General features: G+C 55.3%; 2 protein-coding genes across 11 annotated transcripts; both read right to left on the bottom strand.

The window, feature by feature from the left end:
- Positions 1-283: 283 nt before the first annotated feature.
- Positions 284-9,284, bottom strand: MTA2 (metastasis associated 1 family member 2). Of its 2 annotated transcripts, none has more exons than XM_016921073.4 (18): positions 8,490-9,284; positions 7,688-7,755; positions 7,232-7,325; positions 5,591-5,708; positions 5,396-5,459; positions 5,093-5,210; positions 4,679-4,781; positions 4,385-4,484; positions 3,705-3,893; positions 3,526-3,600; positions 3,347-3,405; positions 3,078-3,175; positions 2,820-2,959; positions 2,333-2,561; positions 2,050-2,139; positions 1,585-1,703; positions 1,328-1,476; positions 284-1,109 (listed from the first exon to the last, which is right to left on the bottom strand). In XM_016921073.4, the coding sequence occupies exons 1-18, from the start codon at positions 8,515-8,517 to the stop codon at positions 944-946; spliced, it is 2,007 nt and encodes a 668-aa protein (XP_016776562.1). In that variant the 5' UTR covers positions 8,518-9,284; the 3' UTR covers positions 284-943. The 2 variants fall into 2 exon arrangements, with proteins under 2 accessions (XP_016776562.1, XP_024202971.1); XM_024347203.3 differs by having other exon boundaries at positions 8,089-8,830.
- EML3 (EMAP like 3) lies at positions 9,285-19,706 on the bottom strand. 9 transcript variants are annotated; one of them, XM_016946487.4, is made up of 22 exons: positions 19,503-19,706; positions 18,492-18,663; positions 18,154-18,411; positions 17,946-18,059; positions 16,725-16,792; positions 16,450-16,573; positions 16,058-16,228; positions 15,832-15,901; positions 15,638-15,748; positions 15,297-15,392; positions 14,762-14,917; positions 14,053-14,194; positions 13,156-13,307; positions 12,948-13,073; positions 12,735-12,866; positions 12,206-12,273; positions 11,201-11,289; positions 11,032-11,129; positions 10,813-10,900; positions 10,233-10,331; positions 9,835-9,855; positions 9,285-9,745 (listed from the first exon to the last, which is right to left on the bottom strand). In XM_016946487.4, the coding sequence occupies exons 1-22, from the start codon at positions 19,522-19,524 to the stop codon at positions 9,474-9,476; spliced, it is 2,649 nt and encodes an 882-aa protein (XP_016801976.1). In that variant the 5' UTR covers positions 19,525-19,706; the 3' UTR covers positions 9,285-9,473. The 9 variants fall into 9 exon arrangements, with proteins under 9 accessions (XP_016801976.1, XP_016801975.1, XP_016801974.1 ...); XM_016946486.4 differs by having other exon boundaries at positions 18,154-18,414; XM_016946485.4 differs by having other exon boundaries at positions 9,835-9,965; positions 18,154-18,414.
- Positions 19,707-19,740: the final 34 nt, after the last annotated feature.

The following is a 19,740-nucleotide window of genomic DNA, read 5'->3' on the forward strand; positions in this document are numbered from 1 at the left end:
AGTCATCCAGAAAGCTCATCTCAACTCCTTTGAATGAATCTGGGCCAAGATGGTTCTTGAGCTCCAGCACCACTGGGAGCTGGGGAGCAGTTTGGGTCCCACAAGAAGGCTAGCTGGAGCAAGCCGCCTGGGTCCAGGCTGCCTATCTCATAAAGCTGTTCCCAGGGCAAGAACCATCTGTACCTCCTTTGTTGTCCTTTGTCCTTTATTTTCCCTCTCAAAGACACCCCCAACACACACACAACACACACCCATGGCAAAGAACAGCTGAGCCAGGAGAAGCTGAAGAAAACAGCTTTTTATTTGTTACTATAAGAACCAATTACAGAATCCGAGGTTAAAAAAACGGACAAAAGATCTTTATTTCTGAGAACTGGCGTACAAAAGGCAGAGGGGGAGGGGAGGGAAGGAAAGAGCGAGCGTGGCCTGGGGTTGATGCCAGCTTAGGGGCCTCAAACTCCAATTAGGAAAGTCCGGACACCGGACAGAAAGAGAAACCCCCAATTAGGAAAAAAAAAAAAAAAAAAAAAAAAAAGACATGGCAGTGCACGCCCCCCTCCCCCAACCAGGTACCACCACCTGTTACCTGTTTACTCTTCCCCTCCCCATCCCCTTTCACAAAGGGAGGCAAAATTTTTAAAAAATTAAAAAACCCTCCCCCCAAAACTGTCCAAGACATCTGTGGGTCCTACCCCCCAAAACAGGCTAGGTTCCCACATGGGCCAAGTTCCTGCAGTCTGTCCTCCATCGGCAAGCATGGAGGCATGAGACAAGTCTCGAGGTGGTAACACCAGAGGGCGCCCAACCCCTCCAGGGACACACACTCACTTGCTCTCTTCCTTAATTCACTCCTCACTCCCTTCGACACGAAAGGGAAGGGAGGTTTGGGTGCCCTGGGCATCCACCCTCTACCTCTCAGCCCACCTCCCTTCCCCACAGGTGCTCAGTCCTCCAGGACAATAGGCTCATTGGTGCTGGCAGGATGTGAGGGTGCAGGTAGAGGGACAGGGGGCCGCACTGCAATCAGCGTTGGCTTCACCTTCAGGGGCAAGTTGGGTCGGCGAGCAGCTCGCCGCATTTCCAGATGGGTCAGAGCCTTCCGTAGGGCCCTGGCCAGAAAGAGCAAGTGGGAAACAGAAAAGGCTTAGAGAACATTAAGACCTCCAGGTGAAGCCCCACACTGCAATTATGCCTTCTGGCCCATTCTTTTCTGGCATCCCCACCCTGCATCCACAACTTTCCTGGAGCTCTTGCTCTGATACTCCTACTCCCCACACTCACCAGCCTGGACTGTCCCTCTCAGCCCCTCCCATGGTAGACGCCCTACCTGGTATCCTTTGTGGCCACAAACACCACAGGATTGGGGGCATCAGCTGGGTTTAGTTTCTGACGCTTGGCTGCTGGCTGTGAGCTTGAACGAATCCCTGAAGCCAGAGGCCTTCCATTGGCAGAGAAAGGAACCCCTGCCCCTGCCATCTAGAAAAGGGGTAGGATGGCACAATGAGGCAAGGGACCCTCTCAGACTCCTATGAGAGACAAAAGCTCACCCAACTCAATCTGGCCCACCCCTTTCTGTCAACTCACAGTCTCATAGGCCCGTTTCACCATAATGCCCCCCAGTCCCCGGTTCTGGGACAGCTGGTTTCTGTTGATCGGTGTCTTGGTACCCCGAGGTGTTTTTGGTTTCAGGGGTGCCTGGGCCACTGGAAAAAAACAGAAAACTTTCGCACCTTTTCTTCCCACGCAGTTCCCCTTTGTTACTTCCATCTCTCTTCCCTGGACCAGCAGTTTACCTGGGCATCCCCAAAAGTAGCAATGGGGGAATGTTCTGGCAAGCTATCACTAGTATTTCAAATATCAGTATGACCTTATCAAATCAGTACAGTAATACTGAATAGTTTACAAAAAAAATTATTAAACAACAAAAGTACAGTTTGTTAGACTAAATCTCTGAGGACACTATGAGGAAGAAATAAAGCAAGGGGAGAGATGTCAGACAGGGAAAGGACTGGGAGCCTGACGCCAACCTCACTGGTCCCCATCCCATACCCAGATCTTTGACGATAGTTGCCAGGGGCAGCCGCACCAGAGGGTGAATCTTCAATGGAGTCTTGGCGGCCTTAGGAAGTCGAATGGAGCCTGGAGAACAAAGAAGAAAGCTTCTGAAGGGCTTCACCATTCAGGTCTCCTCTGAGGCCAGAAGCCAACTCTAATCTTAAAAAAATTATCTGTGGCCTACTATCCCTCCTGTTATTAGACATCCAGAGAAACAACGGTCTCTGGGCAGAGCAATCCGAAACCCACCACCAGTCCCACCACTCCCTGCCCTTACACTCTGCTTTGATGGCATTGGCATTGATAGGAGCATAAGGCCGTCGGGCAGCCCTCCTTGGCTGTAATAGGTCCCTGCACATGCGCCTGGCAAGACGGGTCAGCTTTGTGGTCTGAAGCAGGAAAGTTTGTCTGTTCTTAGCCAGTAGCTTGGCCCTGTTGGCGCTGGTTGTGTAAGGAGAGAGACTTTGAGCTTCAGGTCTGGATAAATGACCCCTTGAGTGCGGCTCCTAGAAGAAGAGCATAGGAAAGAGAGCGAGCAGAAATCAGCACTGAGGCTCCCTTCTTTCTTCCATTCCCTGCAGGGGACAATTTATTCCTGCCTAATCTCTTTACTGACCTCTTGGCCTATGTGTCTCCCCAACCAGCATCAAGCACCCCGTCCATCAAACCATCACCATATAAAGAGTTGAATATTCTGGCCTTCACCTAAGCTCACATCAATATGCTTACTGCTCTCCCCTGCTTTTCTTCCCACTGATCCTTACCGTGGTGCCCCGAGTGGCCCCCTCAAGCTGAGTTGGGGTCTTCAGTCCCCCATACTTCTTCCAGTAGATCCAACAGGAAGCACAGAGGCGGCACTGCATGTTAGGTGGGCCCCAGGCATACCACTGAGCAGACTGTGTGGCTGTAGAGTACGGAGAGGAGGGGGACAGGGAAGAAGCATACTACCTAAGCCCCTCAGATTCTTGAGCCACAGCAGGCCTTCCACCCATCCCCACCATCCCGGTGCCCCCGTAACTCACTGTGGCAACTCTCACAAGTCAGGCCCTTCTGAAATCCAGCCCCATTCATGCCAGGTTTTGAACCCACAGAAATGATCTGGTTAGGGTTTGGCTTAGTGCTAACGGGGAAGGCGAGGAGAAGGGAAAAAAACAAGAAAGTGGTCAAGGAAAAGAATCAATTTCCACTCTCAGTGTGCCCCTACCTCCTGCCCACCCCCAATCACTGAGGAAGGCACAAGTTAGGGGAAGGGAAGGAAAACACTCTGGTCTCCCCTACCCACCACACTTACTAGGTGGGGATGTAGACCTGTTTCAGTTTGCTGTCTGCTTCAGCAGCTTTCAACCTTTTCTGTAAGAAGGTAAAAAGAAAGAGAAGGATCAGAGCCTCATAGCAGGGAGAATGTCATCAACTTCAAAGGCAGAGGTCAGCAGGTAGCCTATGGTCCACCCTCCCCAGCCCAGATGATACCTGCTGAATATACCGGTCTGTGGTTTTCCACATGTAATAAAACTGGACTATGCTGGCAAGTGACTTCCAGGGTAGCTAAGGGGGGCAGAGGGAGGAAGAATGAGCTGGCATCTGGCCCCAGGTCCTGGTTCCCTCACCTGTCATCTCTCCCACTTCTCCTCCTAGTGCCATTCACTTACAAAATCCTGGCGAATATCATTGAAGTCCTTCCCATACTTCTCTAGGGCCTCCTCAAATAGCATGGCCTCTGAGGCTGACCATTCCTCCATCTCATCCCGACACAGCACTGGGCCTCCCTGGGGTACCAGGGTCGACATGGCCTTAGCCAGGTCGTAGCCGTTCCTTTGCAAGGTATCCATGGCGTGAAACTACGGGGAAGATGGAGAGCAACTGAGGACCTGAAACTTTTGGCACCACTCCCTTCCTGCTCCTTAACACTCCCACTCCCGGCCGGGCGCGGTGGCTCACACCCATAATCCCAGCACTTTGGGAAGCGGAGGTGGGCAGATCATGAGGTCAGGAGATCGAGATCATCCTGGCTAAAACGGTGATACCCCGTCTCTACTAAAAATACAAAAAATTAGCCAGGCGTGGTGGCAGGTGCCTGTAGTCCCAGCTATTCGGGAGGCTGAGGCAGGAGAATGGTGTGAACCCGGGAGGCGGAGCTTGCAGTGAGCTGAGATTGCGCCACTGCACTCCAGCCTGGGTGACAGAGCAAGACTCCTCTCAAAACAAAACAAAACAAACAAACAAAAAAAAACACTCCCACTCCCTCAGAGATACCCTCCTCTTCTGTCCCCAGGCTCTGCAAGTCCCCAGAAAACCCAGCCTGCCCAACTACCCACCAACTTCTGCTCACCAGGGTGATATCTCGGGAGGCAGCAGCTGCACTCATGTGCAAGCTTGGCTGCCGAATGGAGCTGCTGCAATCTAGGGCTCTTGCAAAGGTTCCCACAGCTCTAAGGGAGAAATTGAGAAGTCAAAAGCGAAAGAAAAGTCAAAAGCCCAAGTGGGCTGGGAAATTAAGCCAAAGGAGAAAGAAGGAAAACATCCTTGGCAATGAAAGAAATAAAGTCCATCTCTAAGAACCATGGGACTCAGAACAATGTCCACACCTCCCCCAGCCCATCTTCCCTATCCACCCACCCCTCACCGGGCCACCACAAGAAACTGGTCAATCTGCCGGTCTGTGAGAGGGTTGTCTGGGTCCCAGACCTTCATCTCCATCTTCTGCTGGTTCCGATTATCAGATTCTCCTGGAGAAGAGAACAATGGCATCAACAGGGAGAGGGCAGGGGGAAATAGTTGGTGTCTTTTCATTCACAATAGCACCTCCTCCTTCTCTTCTTCTGCTTGGATTCTATCAACTCTCCGACTTCTCTTCCCAACTGTTCCCATTTTCCCTTTTCAGGTTCCTACAGGCCCATTCTGTCAGGGTCATGGCAGAGAGCCCTGCAGACAGTGCACTGCACAACCCCAGGTGACGCCATTCACAGAGACTATAATGTTAAAGTGCCCCTTGGAATTAGACAACCTGGTAGCCGTACAGTCTTGTCCTGTTGCTTACCCTCTACTAGGCGATCTGGGATCTCAGCTTGGTATTTGCAACCAACTCTAATCTCGCCCTGATCAGCGAGAAGTGTCTTCTGCACGGGGTCAAACACCAGTGAGTAAAAAAAGCAGTCCTGGAGTTGGGAAGAGACAAGGTAAGCAAGGCAGCAATCCACATAGGCGGCGGGGAGGGAAGTGTATCTGAGTTTCCATGACTGGCAGTCTGGCAACCCTGTACCTCATCATTGTGCTCCTTTCCCCCTCCCTTTTGTGGGCAATACCCATTCCCCTCGCTCTTCTCTCAACATCTCTTTCTCACCTCCTTTTCCAGGTACTGGCTCAAGATATCTGTCTCATTCAAGAGGGTCACACTGCATTTCCCCCTATAGGAGAGAGATTGGAAAACCCCGGTGAGCCCCACTCTCCCTCCCCACAGCATCTCTCAATACCACCTCCTTCTCTCCATCTTCTACGTAAGTGCATGCAGGCTATGCTGGCCCCAGTTGTCCTGTACCGTATGTGGGTGGCTGGTAATGATTCAAATTGCCGAGAAAGAAAAAGTTCCCGGTGCTTCAGTTGATGGCGCTGCTGCTCAGACACCCCTGGCTGCTTTGATTCCTCTTCAAACTCCCCTGGGAGATTAAGGAGGAAGAAACCAAGTCAGAAATGGATCCAGCAAAACACCACCCGGGAAACTCTAACTCAGGGAAAATATTTCCTATCTTGGCTGTTTTTTTCTCACATTTCCCAGGCGTCTGCCTTCTATACCCTTACCCTACCAGCTTTCCTTCTTAGCTCTATGCCCCATCATAGATGCTCCCAACTCTATCAGTAATGCTTTTAGAGAAGAACTGCTGAGAGTACGAAGAATGCTCTAGAAATACATCGCTACCCAGCTGCCAGTACTCAGACACCAAAGTCCACAACGGGCCAGCAAGAACATCACACTTGTCTCTTTCTTGCTAAACCAGCCTGAGGTCCAGGAACTCAAGATGAAAAAATATCACACAAGACTGTGTTTACCAGTTCTTTTCAATTTCAGGAGACTCTTTGCTCTAAAACATCACATGCAGCCCTAACTATCCCTCATTTTCTACTTGGCTAATAATAGTTCCTGGGGTTTCCAAGGACAACACCTCTCAAGCCAGTGCCAACACCTTCCTCCCCAAGGAGCTGCAGCTTGCCCTGAAACCTAGCGGAAGGGGTTAACCTGGCTAGGCGCCAACCAAAGTGGGAGGGGGCAGAAGAGCCTCAGCCCCAGGCTCATTGGTGTATTGTTCCCAACCTCAGGGAGAAGGGGGGGGTTGTGCAGTAGGCTCCACCCCTCACTTGTGTGCTCCGGAAACCCTGTGCTGAGGCAAGGGGGACCACACCCCCAACACCCCTTCTGATTGGACAAGGCCAAGGTCAGCCCCTGCCAGATGGGGCTGGAAACCCTAAAGGGCCAAGGAACTTGGTAAGCCGGGCTCCTCTTTAACCCCTTCTCACCCAGAGCAGTCTGAAAAAGGAAAATAATTTAGAAAGGTGGAACAAAAGGAAGGAAAAAGAAAACCAAAGCAGGAAAGGAAAAAGAAGCTAAGGAAAATATGTTTTTTAAAAAAAGATGACACCTTAAAGAGAATGAAGATAGGGCAAAATGAAAAGGGAAAGATGTAAAATGGAGGGGAGCGGGCGGGGAAATGGGCGAGGTGAGAAATTAAAAAGCGCAAGAAAACTTCCAGCCATCTTCTAACTTCCAGGTACTCTCATCACCTTGTGATTACAAAATAAGCCTGCTTCTCTGTTACGCAGGCTTCTCAGTACAATGTCTTCCTCTTCACGTTGACCTTCAGTCATCACCTACTGTCTCAATGTACCCCAAACTGCCCCCCTTTAGAAAACCATTGTTTCTCTAAAGCTCGTCCTCATACTCTAAACGTTATCATCTCTCTCTTACTCTCATATACAAACCATATTATCGCTTTCCTTATCACAATCTCTCCACCCTGCTTCCAACCCCAACATGTAAAAACAGGCCTCCCTCCTCAGGCCAGGCATTTCCCACCCCCAAACTCACACCTCTGCCTTGGGCATGCTACCAGGGGAAATACCTGCAGGGACATGCCCAGGCCTCAGATCATGGGTAGGAGAAAAAGAAAGGGAGGAAGATACTCACTGGCATTACTATCAGCCAGGCTGTTGAGGCTACTAGAAATGTCCCTGCGCCGGAAAAGACAGACAACCTTTGCCTCCACATTTCCATTTGCAGTCTAAGGGGAGGAAAAAAACAAAAACAAAACAACGTAGCAGTGGAAATTGATCATCTGGGAACAGAAATGCACAAAGAGACAAATAACAGTAAGTTTCAGAGGGACCTAAATTAAAAAGCCCAAGAAAATATGAGTAAAGACTTACATTCAAGGATAGACTTCCAAATCCCTTTCCTTTGCCCCCAAGAGACAGAATAGTAAAGTTCCTGCTAACCTCTCAATAGCCTTTCCTGAATACATCCAATGAATGAATGAACGAATATGAATGGGTACTTAGTATAGGATCCTCTCTTCCACCAGAAGTTAGAAACCTCAGAAGAGACCACTGCGGGAGGGAGGGAGAGGGATTCTGCTCCACTCACCTTGTTGAGCTCCTCAATCCGTCTAACCAGGTAAGGATTGCTGGAAGAGTTCTCAAAATAGACGTAATCTGTAAGGGAAGGGAGGGGGGAGAACCACGAAGATCAGAGGAGATGGGAGACGAAGAGCACCAGGGTAGGAGAGAAAGTTGGCCTGAGTGGATCAAAAGGAGATAAGGATTCAGGTAGAAAGGGCGCTGAGATGTGAAAGTGGACAGACTAAGAGAAAATAAGGATGTCCCCCATCCCCACCGCACCTAGTTCTAAAATTAGATCCTTTACTCAAAAGAGAGCCTTAAGGAACAGGCAAGAAGCAGGGGTTCCCCTGCAGTCCCCACAACTCAGCGATGAGTTGCACCCCAGTCGCGGCGAAGTAATTGTTCGCTCTAGCGCAGGGCCCCTACCTTTTCGAACCGAGGCGCACAATAACGCCTGGGAAGAGGAAACCTCCGGGCGGCTCCCCCGCGGTGGCAAAGCCGTCGCCCCAGCCCCTCGCGTTCCCTCCCTACCCTGTCAGCTCCTTCGGAACCGGTTTCCGAAGGCCACTCCGTGCCCCGGGGAGCCCCCGACGCAGCCCCGAAAGTGCCGTCGGGGCTGCCCGCAGCTTCTCTCTGGGAGTCTCGGAGCCCTGCCGCGTCGCGGTTCCCCGCACCCTCTCTCCTCGTCTCCCGGTTCCGGTTCCGGTCCGCGCTCCGGTCCACGCTGCCCCATACGCTGCGCCTCGCGCCACCCGGTGCCGAGCCCCTCAGGTCCCGACCCCAACCTCTCCCGCCCTGGGCCCCGTACCCCTGCGCCCGGTACTCACCTCCCACCCGGTACATGTTGGCCGCCATGGCCGTTCCCGCCGCCGCCTCCGGCCGCACAAAGGGGTCCGGGAGGCTCGCGGGGGCAGGGCTCGGCTCGAGGCAAAGCCCCGAACGGTGGGCTGGCGCTTCGAGAGAGTCTCACTGGGGCCCGCGCAGCCGGCACCTCCGCTGCCTCAGCCGTCGCGGTTCATCCCGGCCCGCGCTGTCGCCGCCGCAGCTATCGCCTCACTCCTGGGACGCTGAGGCTGGCCCCCGTCCGCTCGGCTTCTTCCGGAACGAGCTCGGCTCCTGCCAGGCCAGAGCCAGGCTCCAGCTACCCCCGCCCCCGCGGAGTCCCACTAGTCGTTGGGCTCTGCCGGCCGCAGGGAAGGCTTGCCGGGCCCGCCTCAGGGTTCGCCTCCTTCCGGAACACCTTCGGCCGATCCGGAGAACAAGGCCCACTGCTCGGCTCAGGTCGGAGAGCGAGACCCCGCAGATCGGCTACTTCCGGAAGAAGTTCGGCTCCTGTCGGGCAACCGCTCGGCTATTTCCTTCGCAGCTCGGCCCCACCCCCTTTTCCGAGGGCGGGAGAGGAGTCGGGCTTAACTCTGTCCTCGCTGGAGCCCTGCAGCTCCTCCTCCCGCCCCAAAGACTCGCGCGCCTTAGCGCTTCGCCAGGTTATTTGCAAGCGGCTTTGCCTGTCATTTGCATAAATGATCTACGCTCCCTTACCCTTTCCGCACGCCTCTTTTCCTTCGTCCCCACCCCACAGGGCCCCGGAGGCGCCCGGCAGCGCCCCACAAAAGCACCGGGAGGCGACTTTGGTTCTGGTTTATTGCCCCTCAGCAGGCAGCGGGAGTCAAGGCCTAGGCTGGGGCTGCCCGGCTCAGCCAGCGGGTCTAAACAGTGTGTGCAGGGGCGCCGTTCGCGCCCTCCAGGGAAATGCGCGATCGGGAATGTCTCGAAGTCAGTCGAGGAAAGAGTCGGCCCCTAGTCGTGGGGGATTAGGGCAGGGAAGGGCAGGGCGGGGCGGGGCCACGCCGCCGGGCCAGTCGGTCCCGCCAGGCAGCGATCAAACGTCGAGGGAGGAGGCGGGGGACAGGGAGGGGGTTCGAGAGGGCGTGGCGGGCGCCGGCCCCGCGCCCCCAGCGCCCAGCACTCGCCACTGGAAGATGCTGGCGTCCTTGCCGCCCAGCGAGACGAGGTGCGAGTCGTCGTGCGTGAATCGGACGCTGGTCACGTGGCTGCCGTGGCCCCCGTACATGCGGCTCGGCGCCTGGGCCGGAGGGAAGAGTTGCGGTGGCGGCTGAGCCCTCGGGCCCACCGGTCCCACCGGTCCCACCCCGGCGATCCCCGCGGCCTCACCTTGGCACGAGCGCACGGGTACTGGAAGAGATGCACTTTGCAGAAGTCGTCGGCCACCGCCACCACGCGCTCGTTGTGGGAGCGGCACAGGGAGTTGATGTCGGTCCCATCGGAGCCGTCCGGCCAGACGCCTAGCACAGCGGCCGGCCTCAGCCCGACCTCCTACCCACCGCCACCCACGGCCCAGAGCTACACCATTTCAGGCGCTCCGGCAGCCGCGGCCACCCACTGCCGCGTTCCAGGCAAGCCTTCCCGGTCCCGAGGGCCGGAGGGGCCTCCTGGGCTGGATCTTCAGGTTTCTGGACTCTCACCCAACGACACACGCCCAGCGTTCCAAGCCCAAACTGGGCTCCACCTTGTCCCCCACCCTTCCAGCAGGGTTCCACGCCCCTGCTCACCGTAGACGTGAAAACCCAGCACACAGGTGTAGGTAGCCCATTCCCGGTCTCGGCTCTCATAGCGATTCTTCAGCTGCTTGCAGCCTCCAGCCACGTCCCCTGGGGAGAAGGAGTCCGCCCAGCTCAGCTCTCACCCTGCCCTCAGTAGGGAAGATGCCAGGGAAAGCCAGACTAGAAAGACTGGCATGAAACCCGGCGATGGCATGTGATCTGGTCACCGTAGTAGCATCACCTCCTCCCCCTGTGAAACCCACCCTGTGTGCGTCCTGTCCTGAGCTCTGGCTGAAGTTCTAACAGCTTCCATGAGTTCCTCCTCCCTAGATAAGTCAAGTGCTCCACACTTGCCCTGAGAAACTTTTCCCAAACAATCTTTTCTTAGCGCATTTTTGAACTCCCTGAAGTCAACAAGACATGGTATGAAACTAGTTGTTTCCAAATCACAAAATTTCTCCTACATATAATTCCAACTCCACTTTAACCCCATCTCCACTTCCTTATCTAACAACACCTCTAACAGCCCCCCCTACACAAAACCCACTCCAATTACCCTCTCCCCATGTCCTGCTCCACTGCCACTCACAGTAAAGAATCTCATAGTCCCCAGAATTGGACATGATGAAATTCCCATCCTTGGACCAGTCAAGATGAGTGATGAAGCTGGAGTGACCCTGGGAGCAAAGGTCAAGAGTTTTAAAGTATCCCATCCATTTCCCATCCCCAGAGCCCCCTTGATGCATCAGGGGTCTCCCTGAGTTTCGCAGCTGTTATCATGCCCCACCACACGCCCCAACTTCCTCACCATACAGCGGCCAAAGCGGCTGGATTTGGCACCATCACTGGAAACACTATAGATGTAGATCACGTTGTCATGGGAACCAATGGCCAGGTACAACCCATCTGCAAATACAGTCACTCAGAGAGGGAAGGGCCAGGGACGCATGTGAGTCCAGGGTTGGGGTGGCTCCCACCTGGGCTGTACCGGACCACTGAGAGCTGCTCATTGCCATCAATGACATCAGACACGATCTCTCTGGTCTCTGTGTCCAAAACCAACCACCTGGAAGGGAGGGAAGTGGAGGCAGATAGGAAGACGAAAAGGCAGGATGTAAGGAGACCCTCAGGGAGGCCACCCTGGGTAGGCTTGGGGATGGCAAATAAGAGAAGCTCAGAGACACACACAGAAAGGCTCTGATGTAGAAGACAGGTCACAACTGCATTCTTCTTTTTTAGTTTGTTGTTGTTGTTGTTGTTGTTGTTGTTTTGAGACAGAGTCTCACTCTGTCACCCAGGCTGGAGTGCAGTGGCAAGATCTCACCGCAACCTCCACCTCCTGGGTTCAAGTGATTCTCATGCCTCAGCCTCCTGAGTAGCTAGAATTACAGGTGCGTACCACCATGCCCGTCTAATTTTTGTATTTTTAGTGGAGACGAGGTTTCACCATGTTGGCCAGGCTGGTCTTGAACTCCTGACCTCAAGTGATCCACCCGCCTCAGCTCCCAAAGCGCTAGGATTACAGGCGTGAGCCACCGCACCTGGCCACCACTGCATTCTTATGCTGAGAAATGGGAAGGAGCTAAGTGTGGATAAAGGCTGAGGGGCTTCTGATGTCGTCTGAAAAAGGAATCTGAAACTACAGACCAGGGGCCGACTACAAAGGCACTGTGCAAGCTGGAAGCCTGTCACTTCCCTGTGTTTGTCTATGCCCCTCCCATTCCCACTGTTTCTCTATCCTGGGCTGCTGCCTCCTCCACTCCCAGGCTTGGAGGAGACACTGGTTGGGGGAGGGGGAGAAACGGTTACCACAGAAGAGGAGGGGAGCCCGGGTGGCAGGGGCTGCAGGGAGAGGCACAGAGGAGTGCCAAGGCGCAGGTGGCTCCTGGGTAGACGTGGTCACTCTCGCCCACTCCCCCAGTACCAGGAACCCTTCCCAGACCTCCCTGCTTTCCCTCCTGGGAGTCCTGGCTCTCTCTCACCTCCCCGTGTTCAGTCCTACGGCCACAACTGCCCCACTCGGGTGGAAGTCAGCACAGAGACCAGTCTCCTGGGAGAGGGGAGAAGGTGAATTCAAGATGATGTCTTTCTAGTGAGGGAACCAGAGTGAACCCCTTGTCCTCCTAACTTCAAAGCCACTTACTCCCAAGGAGAAGATGGGAAGAGAGGGAAGGGATACCCGGGTATCACTGGAGCCTGAACAGGGAGTGATACCAAAATATTTAACCACAGAACTGATGCCAATAGCTGTGCTGGAGATTAACCATTTAGGTGCTGGACCAAGAGGAAGTCTGAGGGGTTCTGGGGGCGGCAGGGAGTGCCCAGGTGGTACTAGAAGCATCAGCTTTTACCAATCAGTACAGAAAAAATAATATTTGAGTAGCCAGTGCAGCCATACCAGTACAAACTGGCCACCTCTGGGAGGCAGAAGGCAAGGTGCTGGGGAAGGCGTGGTGGCCACAGGTGTCCTGGTGGGTGTGGCATGGGGGATCCAGGGGCACAGGGCTCTACCTTGAGGTCGATGCTCCAGGCCAGTGCATGGCTCTCCCCATCCCACAGGCAGAGCTGCCGGTCGTGGCCGCAGGTGAGGAAGCGGTTCTGGGAGGGGTGTGTGCAGAGCCCCCAGAGCTCATCAGTGTGGCCCTGCAGCACAGCATGACTGTCACTCCTGCCCCTCTCTCACACCCCTTTGTCCCTTCCTCCCCTGAGCCCTTAACTCCCAACCTGGATTACAGGAGAGAAGCCCTGGGCCAGATCTCCCCTCAGCAATGCATTCTTCGTGGTTCCCACCAGCAGCTCAGAGCCAAGCCCTTCAGCAATGGCTCGCACGGCCCCAAAGTGCTCGGGAATCTGCAGAGTGGTAGCAGAATGTCAAGAGCCCACTGACTATTGCTCTTCTCCCTCGCTCCCTTGACCCCAGCCCAGCCCTCACCTCAGCCTCCTGGAGGGCCACCAACCCGGGCCCCCACTGTACCAGCCGGCGGTCCCGCCCGCCACCACTCAGCACTGTCCCGTCCCTCCGGAGACACAAGGCGAAGATAGAACCTTCATGAGCGTGAGCCTGGGCCACAATCCCATAAGTCTCTGTTGGCAAAGCCCCAGATAGATCATGTTTTGGGGGTGCAGGGGAGTGAGAAACAGGGCCAGCTTGGCTGTCGCAATACAGTAAGAACTCCCAGCCATTGCATGCACTGACTACTATGTCTCATCCTCATACTGCCAACACATCTGTTATTCTCCCCATTTTACAAACAGGACAACTGAGACTCACAGAAATGAGATAACTTCCTAAAGGCAAGGCAACTAATAGCAAAACTGGAATCTGAACCTGAGATCTGGCAAACACAAAGCTCCAGCCGTTTCTCCTTTGCTGTGTTGCCCACATGCTTCTAGACTAGCCCCCAAGAGAACTATCAACTCTCAAGGTAAAAAGGTGGGAAACCTGGCTGGGCGCCGTGGCTCACGCCTGTAATCCCAGCACTTTGGGAGGCCAAGGCGGGCGGATCACCTGAGGTCAGGAATTCGAGACCAGCCTGGCCAACATGGCAAAACCCCATCTCTACTAAAAATACAAAAATTAGCTGGGCGTGGTGGCGTGCGCCTGTACTTCCAGCTACTTGGGAGACTGAGGAAGGAGGATCACTTGAACCTGGGAGGCAGAGGTTGCAGTGAACCAAGATCGTGCCACTGCAATCCAGCCTGGGCAACAGAGTAAGACCTCATCTCAAAAAAAAAAAAAAAAAAAAGATGGGAATGGGAAACCCTCTCCTCTGTTCCCACAGAACCTCTGGAGTACTACACTTCCCAGATGCCCCTCCCAGCCACATACCTTTGGCGCCACCCCTGCCTGGGGTCTTGGAATCTGAAGGGCTCCGCCCCCAGGTGAGAATGTTCCCCTCTGAGTCTCCAGTGAGAATGTCTCCATCCGGAAGGAACACAAAGCAAGGGATAAACTTGGGTTTCTTGTATTTCTAGTGGGAGGGGAGAGCAGACAGTAGAGGTCAAAGGGAAGGGCAAAGATTAAAAGTCGCAGGGCAGGCCAGGTGCAGTGGCTCATGCCTGTAATCCCAGCACTTTGGGAGGCCAAGGCGGGCGGGTCACCTGAGGCCAGGAGTTTGTGACCAGCCTGGCCAATATGGTGAAATCCCGCACTGCACTCCAGCCTGGGTGATAGAGCAAGGCACTGTCTCAAAAAAAAAAAAAAAAAAAAAAAAAAACGGGCACGATGGCCAACATGATGAAACTGTATCTCTATTAAAAATACAAAAATCAGCCGGCGCGCATCTGTAATCCCAGCTACTCCGGGAGGCTGAGGCAGGAGAATTGCTCGAACCCAGGAGGCGGAGGTTGCAGTGAGCCGAGATCTTGCCATTGCACTCTGGCCTGGGTGACAAGAGCAAGACTCCGTCTCAAAAGAAAAAAAAAAAAAGGTCACGGGGCAGGTGGGGGTTAGGGAACCTCAGGGTCCATAGTACTCAGCCCAGTGCTTCCTCTTCCACTCTGCCCTCCCCATCACTTTCCACTTATCCATGCCTCACCCCAAAGACACCCTGTTTCCGGGTAAGGGTCCCATTCCCAGGAACCCCTACTCCACCACTCCAATTCCAGAAGTGGACGTGAGATTTCCCACTGGTGACGATGCAGCTGCTGTCACGAGGGTTGAAGCCAACGGCCAGGACTGAGTCATTTGTACTCTGAAGGGAAGACACTAGATTCAGCCACCCCAAGCCCTGGGTACCTTCATTCTACTTGACTCTCCTCAATTTGCATCATGACAGCTGGCTGGCAGAGGTCCAGAAACCCCAGGACAACCCTTCTTTCAAAACCCTGGTCCCCTAAGAGCACTATTCCCTATCAATCATAATTAATCACCCTAATACCTAACACATTATCCCTCATAAGGTCAGAACCCATGTCACAAATGAAGAAACTAAGGGTCAGAGAAGCTAGGAGATTTGCCCCATGTGACCCAGCCAAAAAGGAAGGAAATGTATGGGTGAGTCTGGAGCTCCCTGCACTCCACCACTCCCACCCCCAACCTCAGAGCCCCTCCAAGCCACATGGACTCCTCACCTTGATCTCAGCCAGCTTCATTCCCCGGCTGCAGTCCCACACCGACAGCATGTGCTCATTGGAATCATCCACCACACAAAGAAAGGCACCCTGATCCTGAAGAAGGGTGACACATAGGAGGTGCAGAGTGAACCCTGGAGGTCCAGGGGTTCATGGTCATTAGGTTAGGAGGTACCATCACAGATGGAGAGGGCAGAAGAAGTTGACACACATGGCCCTTTCTCAAGAGAACCAGCTGGGTGGGGTTCAGGAAGGCCAGAACTTCCAAGGCTTCCTGGTGACATGCAAGAGTGGGGTTCCTAGGCAAGAATGGGGGTCTAGAGGCTTCAGGGCCAGCTCACCGCAGCTGAAAAGGCCAGGGCCCCAACACCCCGCTCGAAGGCCCCCAGTCCAATCTCCTGCAGTTTCAACAGCGTCTCTGAGTCCCAGATGTGAACCACAGGCTGCAGGGGCTGGTGGAGGAAGAGTCACAAGTGTGAAGCAAAATTGGAGTGCAATTACAGCATGTCTGCCTGCTCCCTGACTTTGGCCTTACCTTTCCATCCTTATCCACTCCAGCTGTCTGTCCCGAGGCTACCCGAACACCATCAGGGTGAACAGCAAGGCTAAGGCAGGGGGAAGACACTCTAGGGAAAGGGTCTCTCAAGACCATCCAAGACACCTTCTCCAAGCTTGCAGAGCAGCAAGGCAACTCTTTTCTCCTGCTTCTCCATCCCCCCAGACCCTCTTCCTGCCAAGCCCACCAGCCCCGGACTCCTCACCATCGAACGCAGTCTGTGTGCCCCCGGTAATGTCTCTGGCCGCCACCTCCAGGACCCCCTGGGCCTCCTCCAGGCCGGTACAGCACCACCACACAGGCGATAAAGTAGACCACCTCCCCAGAGCGCAGCACAAACAGATTAGAGCGGGAGTCACGACCTCTGTACCCATAACTGGGGTGGAGATCACGGTCAAGGAAAGGGTTAGATCAAGGGTAGGAGGAGGAAGAGGGGAGAAAGACAGAGCTTCTGGCTGGCAGGGCCTAGAGCAGAATGATGGTAGGAGAGGATCTAGAAGGCTCCTTGTCCCCATAGACCCAGGAAAAAACTGTAAAGGTAAGAGGGGTCCCAAGGTGAGAAAGGTGGTTCTCATGGGACTGGAGGGGGCAGGATACACCCAGTCAAGGCTGAGGGTCTCTGGCGGTGGGCCACTCGGCAGCTCCTCAAGGCTGCGGATGCCAGACGGGATGTACATGGTAATGGGGCGCCCTCGAAGGAACATCTTCACTGAGATGCCTTCTACAGAGAAAAGGGGTGGTGTCAACTACCCCATTCCAGGAAAGACAGAGCAGAACCCTACCCACCACACCTACCCAAAATAGCTCCTGGGGCTACAGCCCAAATCCTAACCCTGCCATCCAAGTTTTCCTCTCTGTCCCTCTTTACATACCCAAATTGTAATTGCTCCTCCGAGATCCAGGGCCCCCAGGGCTGGAGAGGGGGTCTTTTCCCCCACGGCTGTTGGGAAGACAGAAAGCACAGGGATTGGGGTCAGGTCCCAAGACCTAAGCGGGGAGGGGCAGGACACAAGAAAAGAGGTCACTGCAGAAACCACAGTCACTTCTGCAAGCCTGTAGTTTGCTTCGTGAGTAGATGGAGTACTTTTAGTTCCATTTAAGAGATAAAAAGATTGAAGCTGAAGGGGCTGAGCGCACAGCACAAGGCCACAAAGCTTGGAAGAGGCAGTGCAGGGTGCCAGAGCCCTTTCTCTCCTCCAGACCACCAGGCCTCAGTCTCGCTCTGTCACCCAGGCTGGAGTGGAGTGCAGTGGTGCGACCTCAGCTCACTGCAACCTCCGCCTCCTGGGTTCAAGCAATTCTCCTGCTGGGATTACACGTATGCGCCACTAGGCCTCGCTATTGACCTTTTCATTTCCCCATCCGTAAAATGGGACCAAAGGGAGTCGAGAATGTACACCAGCTCCGCCTCTCAGGGATCCGGGAGGCAAGCAAGAAAGTCCACATCTCTCCAGAGATTCCTGTCGTTAGATAACAGTAAGGTGATACTGTCTCTTCAGAGAATAAAGCACAGGCCAAGGACAGGGCTAGAATGAACATCCGGGTGTCCTGGGGCCCGTACATACTCTGAGGCAACTACATCCGGCCACTAGGATGTCCCCTTGCCCTCTAGAAGTAAGTATTAATAGATTGGTAGTTGGTAGATCCAGCGGAAAGAGGGCTGAAGCTCTAGGGACAGCCGTCCATGAAAGCCATGGAAGCTTCTAGAAAAGCCTCTTGGGATCGCAGAAGGTGTGCTGTGATGTAGTGGAAAGGGTAGGGGAACTGGAGTCAGGAAGAGTTAGGTTCAAATCCTGACTCTAGCTGTGTGACCCCAGGCAAATGACTTACCCTCTCTGAGCCTGCTTCCTCACCTGTGCAATGAGCAGCATGAGACCACCTAACCCCCAAGGATGTTGTGGGGACTGACTGAGATGGAGGTCGAGGGTTTAGCACAGTGCCCGGTACACAGCAGGCGCCCCAGGAGTGTTTGTTTCTTTATTCCTGTTGGGCAATCAGGTCCCCCCACCCCAACCAGGGATGTGAGGTGAGGGATATGGAAAGTCGAGAGCCTGCGCCTGGGGCGGGGTGGGTTGAGGGGAAGCCTCACCCACCTCTCTGTGCTCCCGGACCGCACTAACAGGTTGGCGGAGGAGATTGCCTTCCTGGAGAGCTTCTGCCGAGGCCGCTCTGAGGGGGATGAGGAGGAGGAAGAATTTCTTCGCGGCCTGGTGGGGGCATAGTGAAGGTCATTCCCTCCAAATGTACTCTGCAATCCTACCACCCCTCCCAGCTTCCGCCACAGGGCCACAGGACACCTACGTGTCAGCACGCTGTGGGGGCTGCAGGGGCCTGAGGATCCCCGGGGGGCCAGGGGAGCCAGCACCACTGCTGCTGCTGCCCCCTCCTTCAGATTGGGTCCCACCAGGCTCTTCGCTGGCCCCCTGAGGGGCTGGGGGTCCATTGCTCAGGCCAGGGGGTCCAGGGGATGACTTGAGCTCCACCTCTGTCTCCGTCTGGGTGCCTCGGCTCACCAAGGAAGGGGTGCACGTGGGTGGCAGTCCTGGGGGCGCTGCAAGACTGCTGGAGAGATGTTGAATTAACCTGAAGCCCCAGAGGCCCCAAGGATGAGGAAAAATGGGGTGTGATGACATGCATACCTGTCCCCCGGAGGAGCTGGTGTGCCAGAGCCCTGCAGGGAGGAAGGGGGCACCTGCAGCCGCAGCAGGCGAAGGGCTTCTGCCAGGGCTGCCTTTACCAGTTCCATCTCCTGCTCCTGCACCCGAAGCCGCTGGCTCAGAGACTGGAGGGCCTCCCGAGCAGGGCCGTCACCTGGGAAAAGGGCAAGAGGTACTCAGAATGTACCCATCACCTGAAGAAAGCGTAGAGGGGATTCTGTCTCCCCACAACTTTACATGTGTCCGGTAGGACTGCCCCTTTCAGGCAGCCCCAGGCTTGAATGCTCGTCCAGAGGGGAGGAGACGGTGGTAAAGGATCAAGGGCCTCCTTCTGGCAGGGCAGGCGAGAAACCTGGCAAAGCTCCCTTCCTGCTGCCGTCTCAGCCTCCGCAAAGACTGGGAGTACCATGGAGTACCGGGGGGGAAATATGGAGAACTGCCGAGGAACGTGGGAGCCACAGAGAGAGGCGCCGCACTGGTGAGGGGAGGGACCGCAGCCCTCCCCACGCGCCCCCAGCAAGCTCAGGTCTCCAGCGAAAGCTGAGTAACTGAGCCGGGGGAACACCAGGAGAGAGGACGGAGTGCGGGAATGGAGTCATACTGAGGACCCAGAGTACAGGAAAAGAGATCCAGAGTGACAGGAGAGAGTGTGGGTGGTGAGCAGAGTCACAGTGAAGGTCTCAGGGGGCAGTGGGGGTCAGAAGGAAAAAGACCTGAAATACCACGAGAAGAGGCCCGGAGTAACGCAGGGGGCAGGGAAACATCTAGGGGCCCGGAGTTACGTGGGGCGTAGAATGACGCTGGGGAAGCCCGAAGTGACAGCAAGACCCAAGCAACTAGGGAGGGCGACCGGAGGAACTGTGGAGGATGCTCGGAGCCCCTGGGGCGGAGGAGCACGCGGGGACGCCTCCAGACAGCCGTCCAGCTCTGGCATAACCCGACGAGCCGGGCGCTCCGGGAAGGGGCACGCCGCCCGCCCCGCCCCGTACTCACCGGGCCCCGCGGCCCCGTCCATCCGGCCCCCGGGTTGCTCCGAGCGGCGGCGGCGGAGGAGGCGTCTAAGCCGCGGGGGCCACGGCCGGGGAGAGGGGAAGGGGAAGCACCCCGGGGCGCGCGCGAAGGGCGCCGTACCACCACCCCGAGGGGGCGCTGTCGGGCGCGGGGAAGGGGCCTGGAGGGGGCGCTGTGGGCCCGGGGCCGCAGTCTCCAGACCCCCCCGGGCCCTCGGACT

The sequence above is a fragment of the Pan troglodytes genome, chromosome 9 (genome assembly GCF_028858775.2).
Source record: "Pan troglodytes isolate AG18354 chromosome 9, NHGRI_mPanTro3-v2.0_pri, whole genome shotgun sequence".
NCBI lineage: Eukaryota > Metazoa > Chordata > Mammalia > Primates > Hominidae > Pan > Pan troglodytes.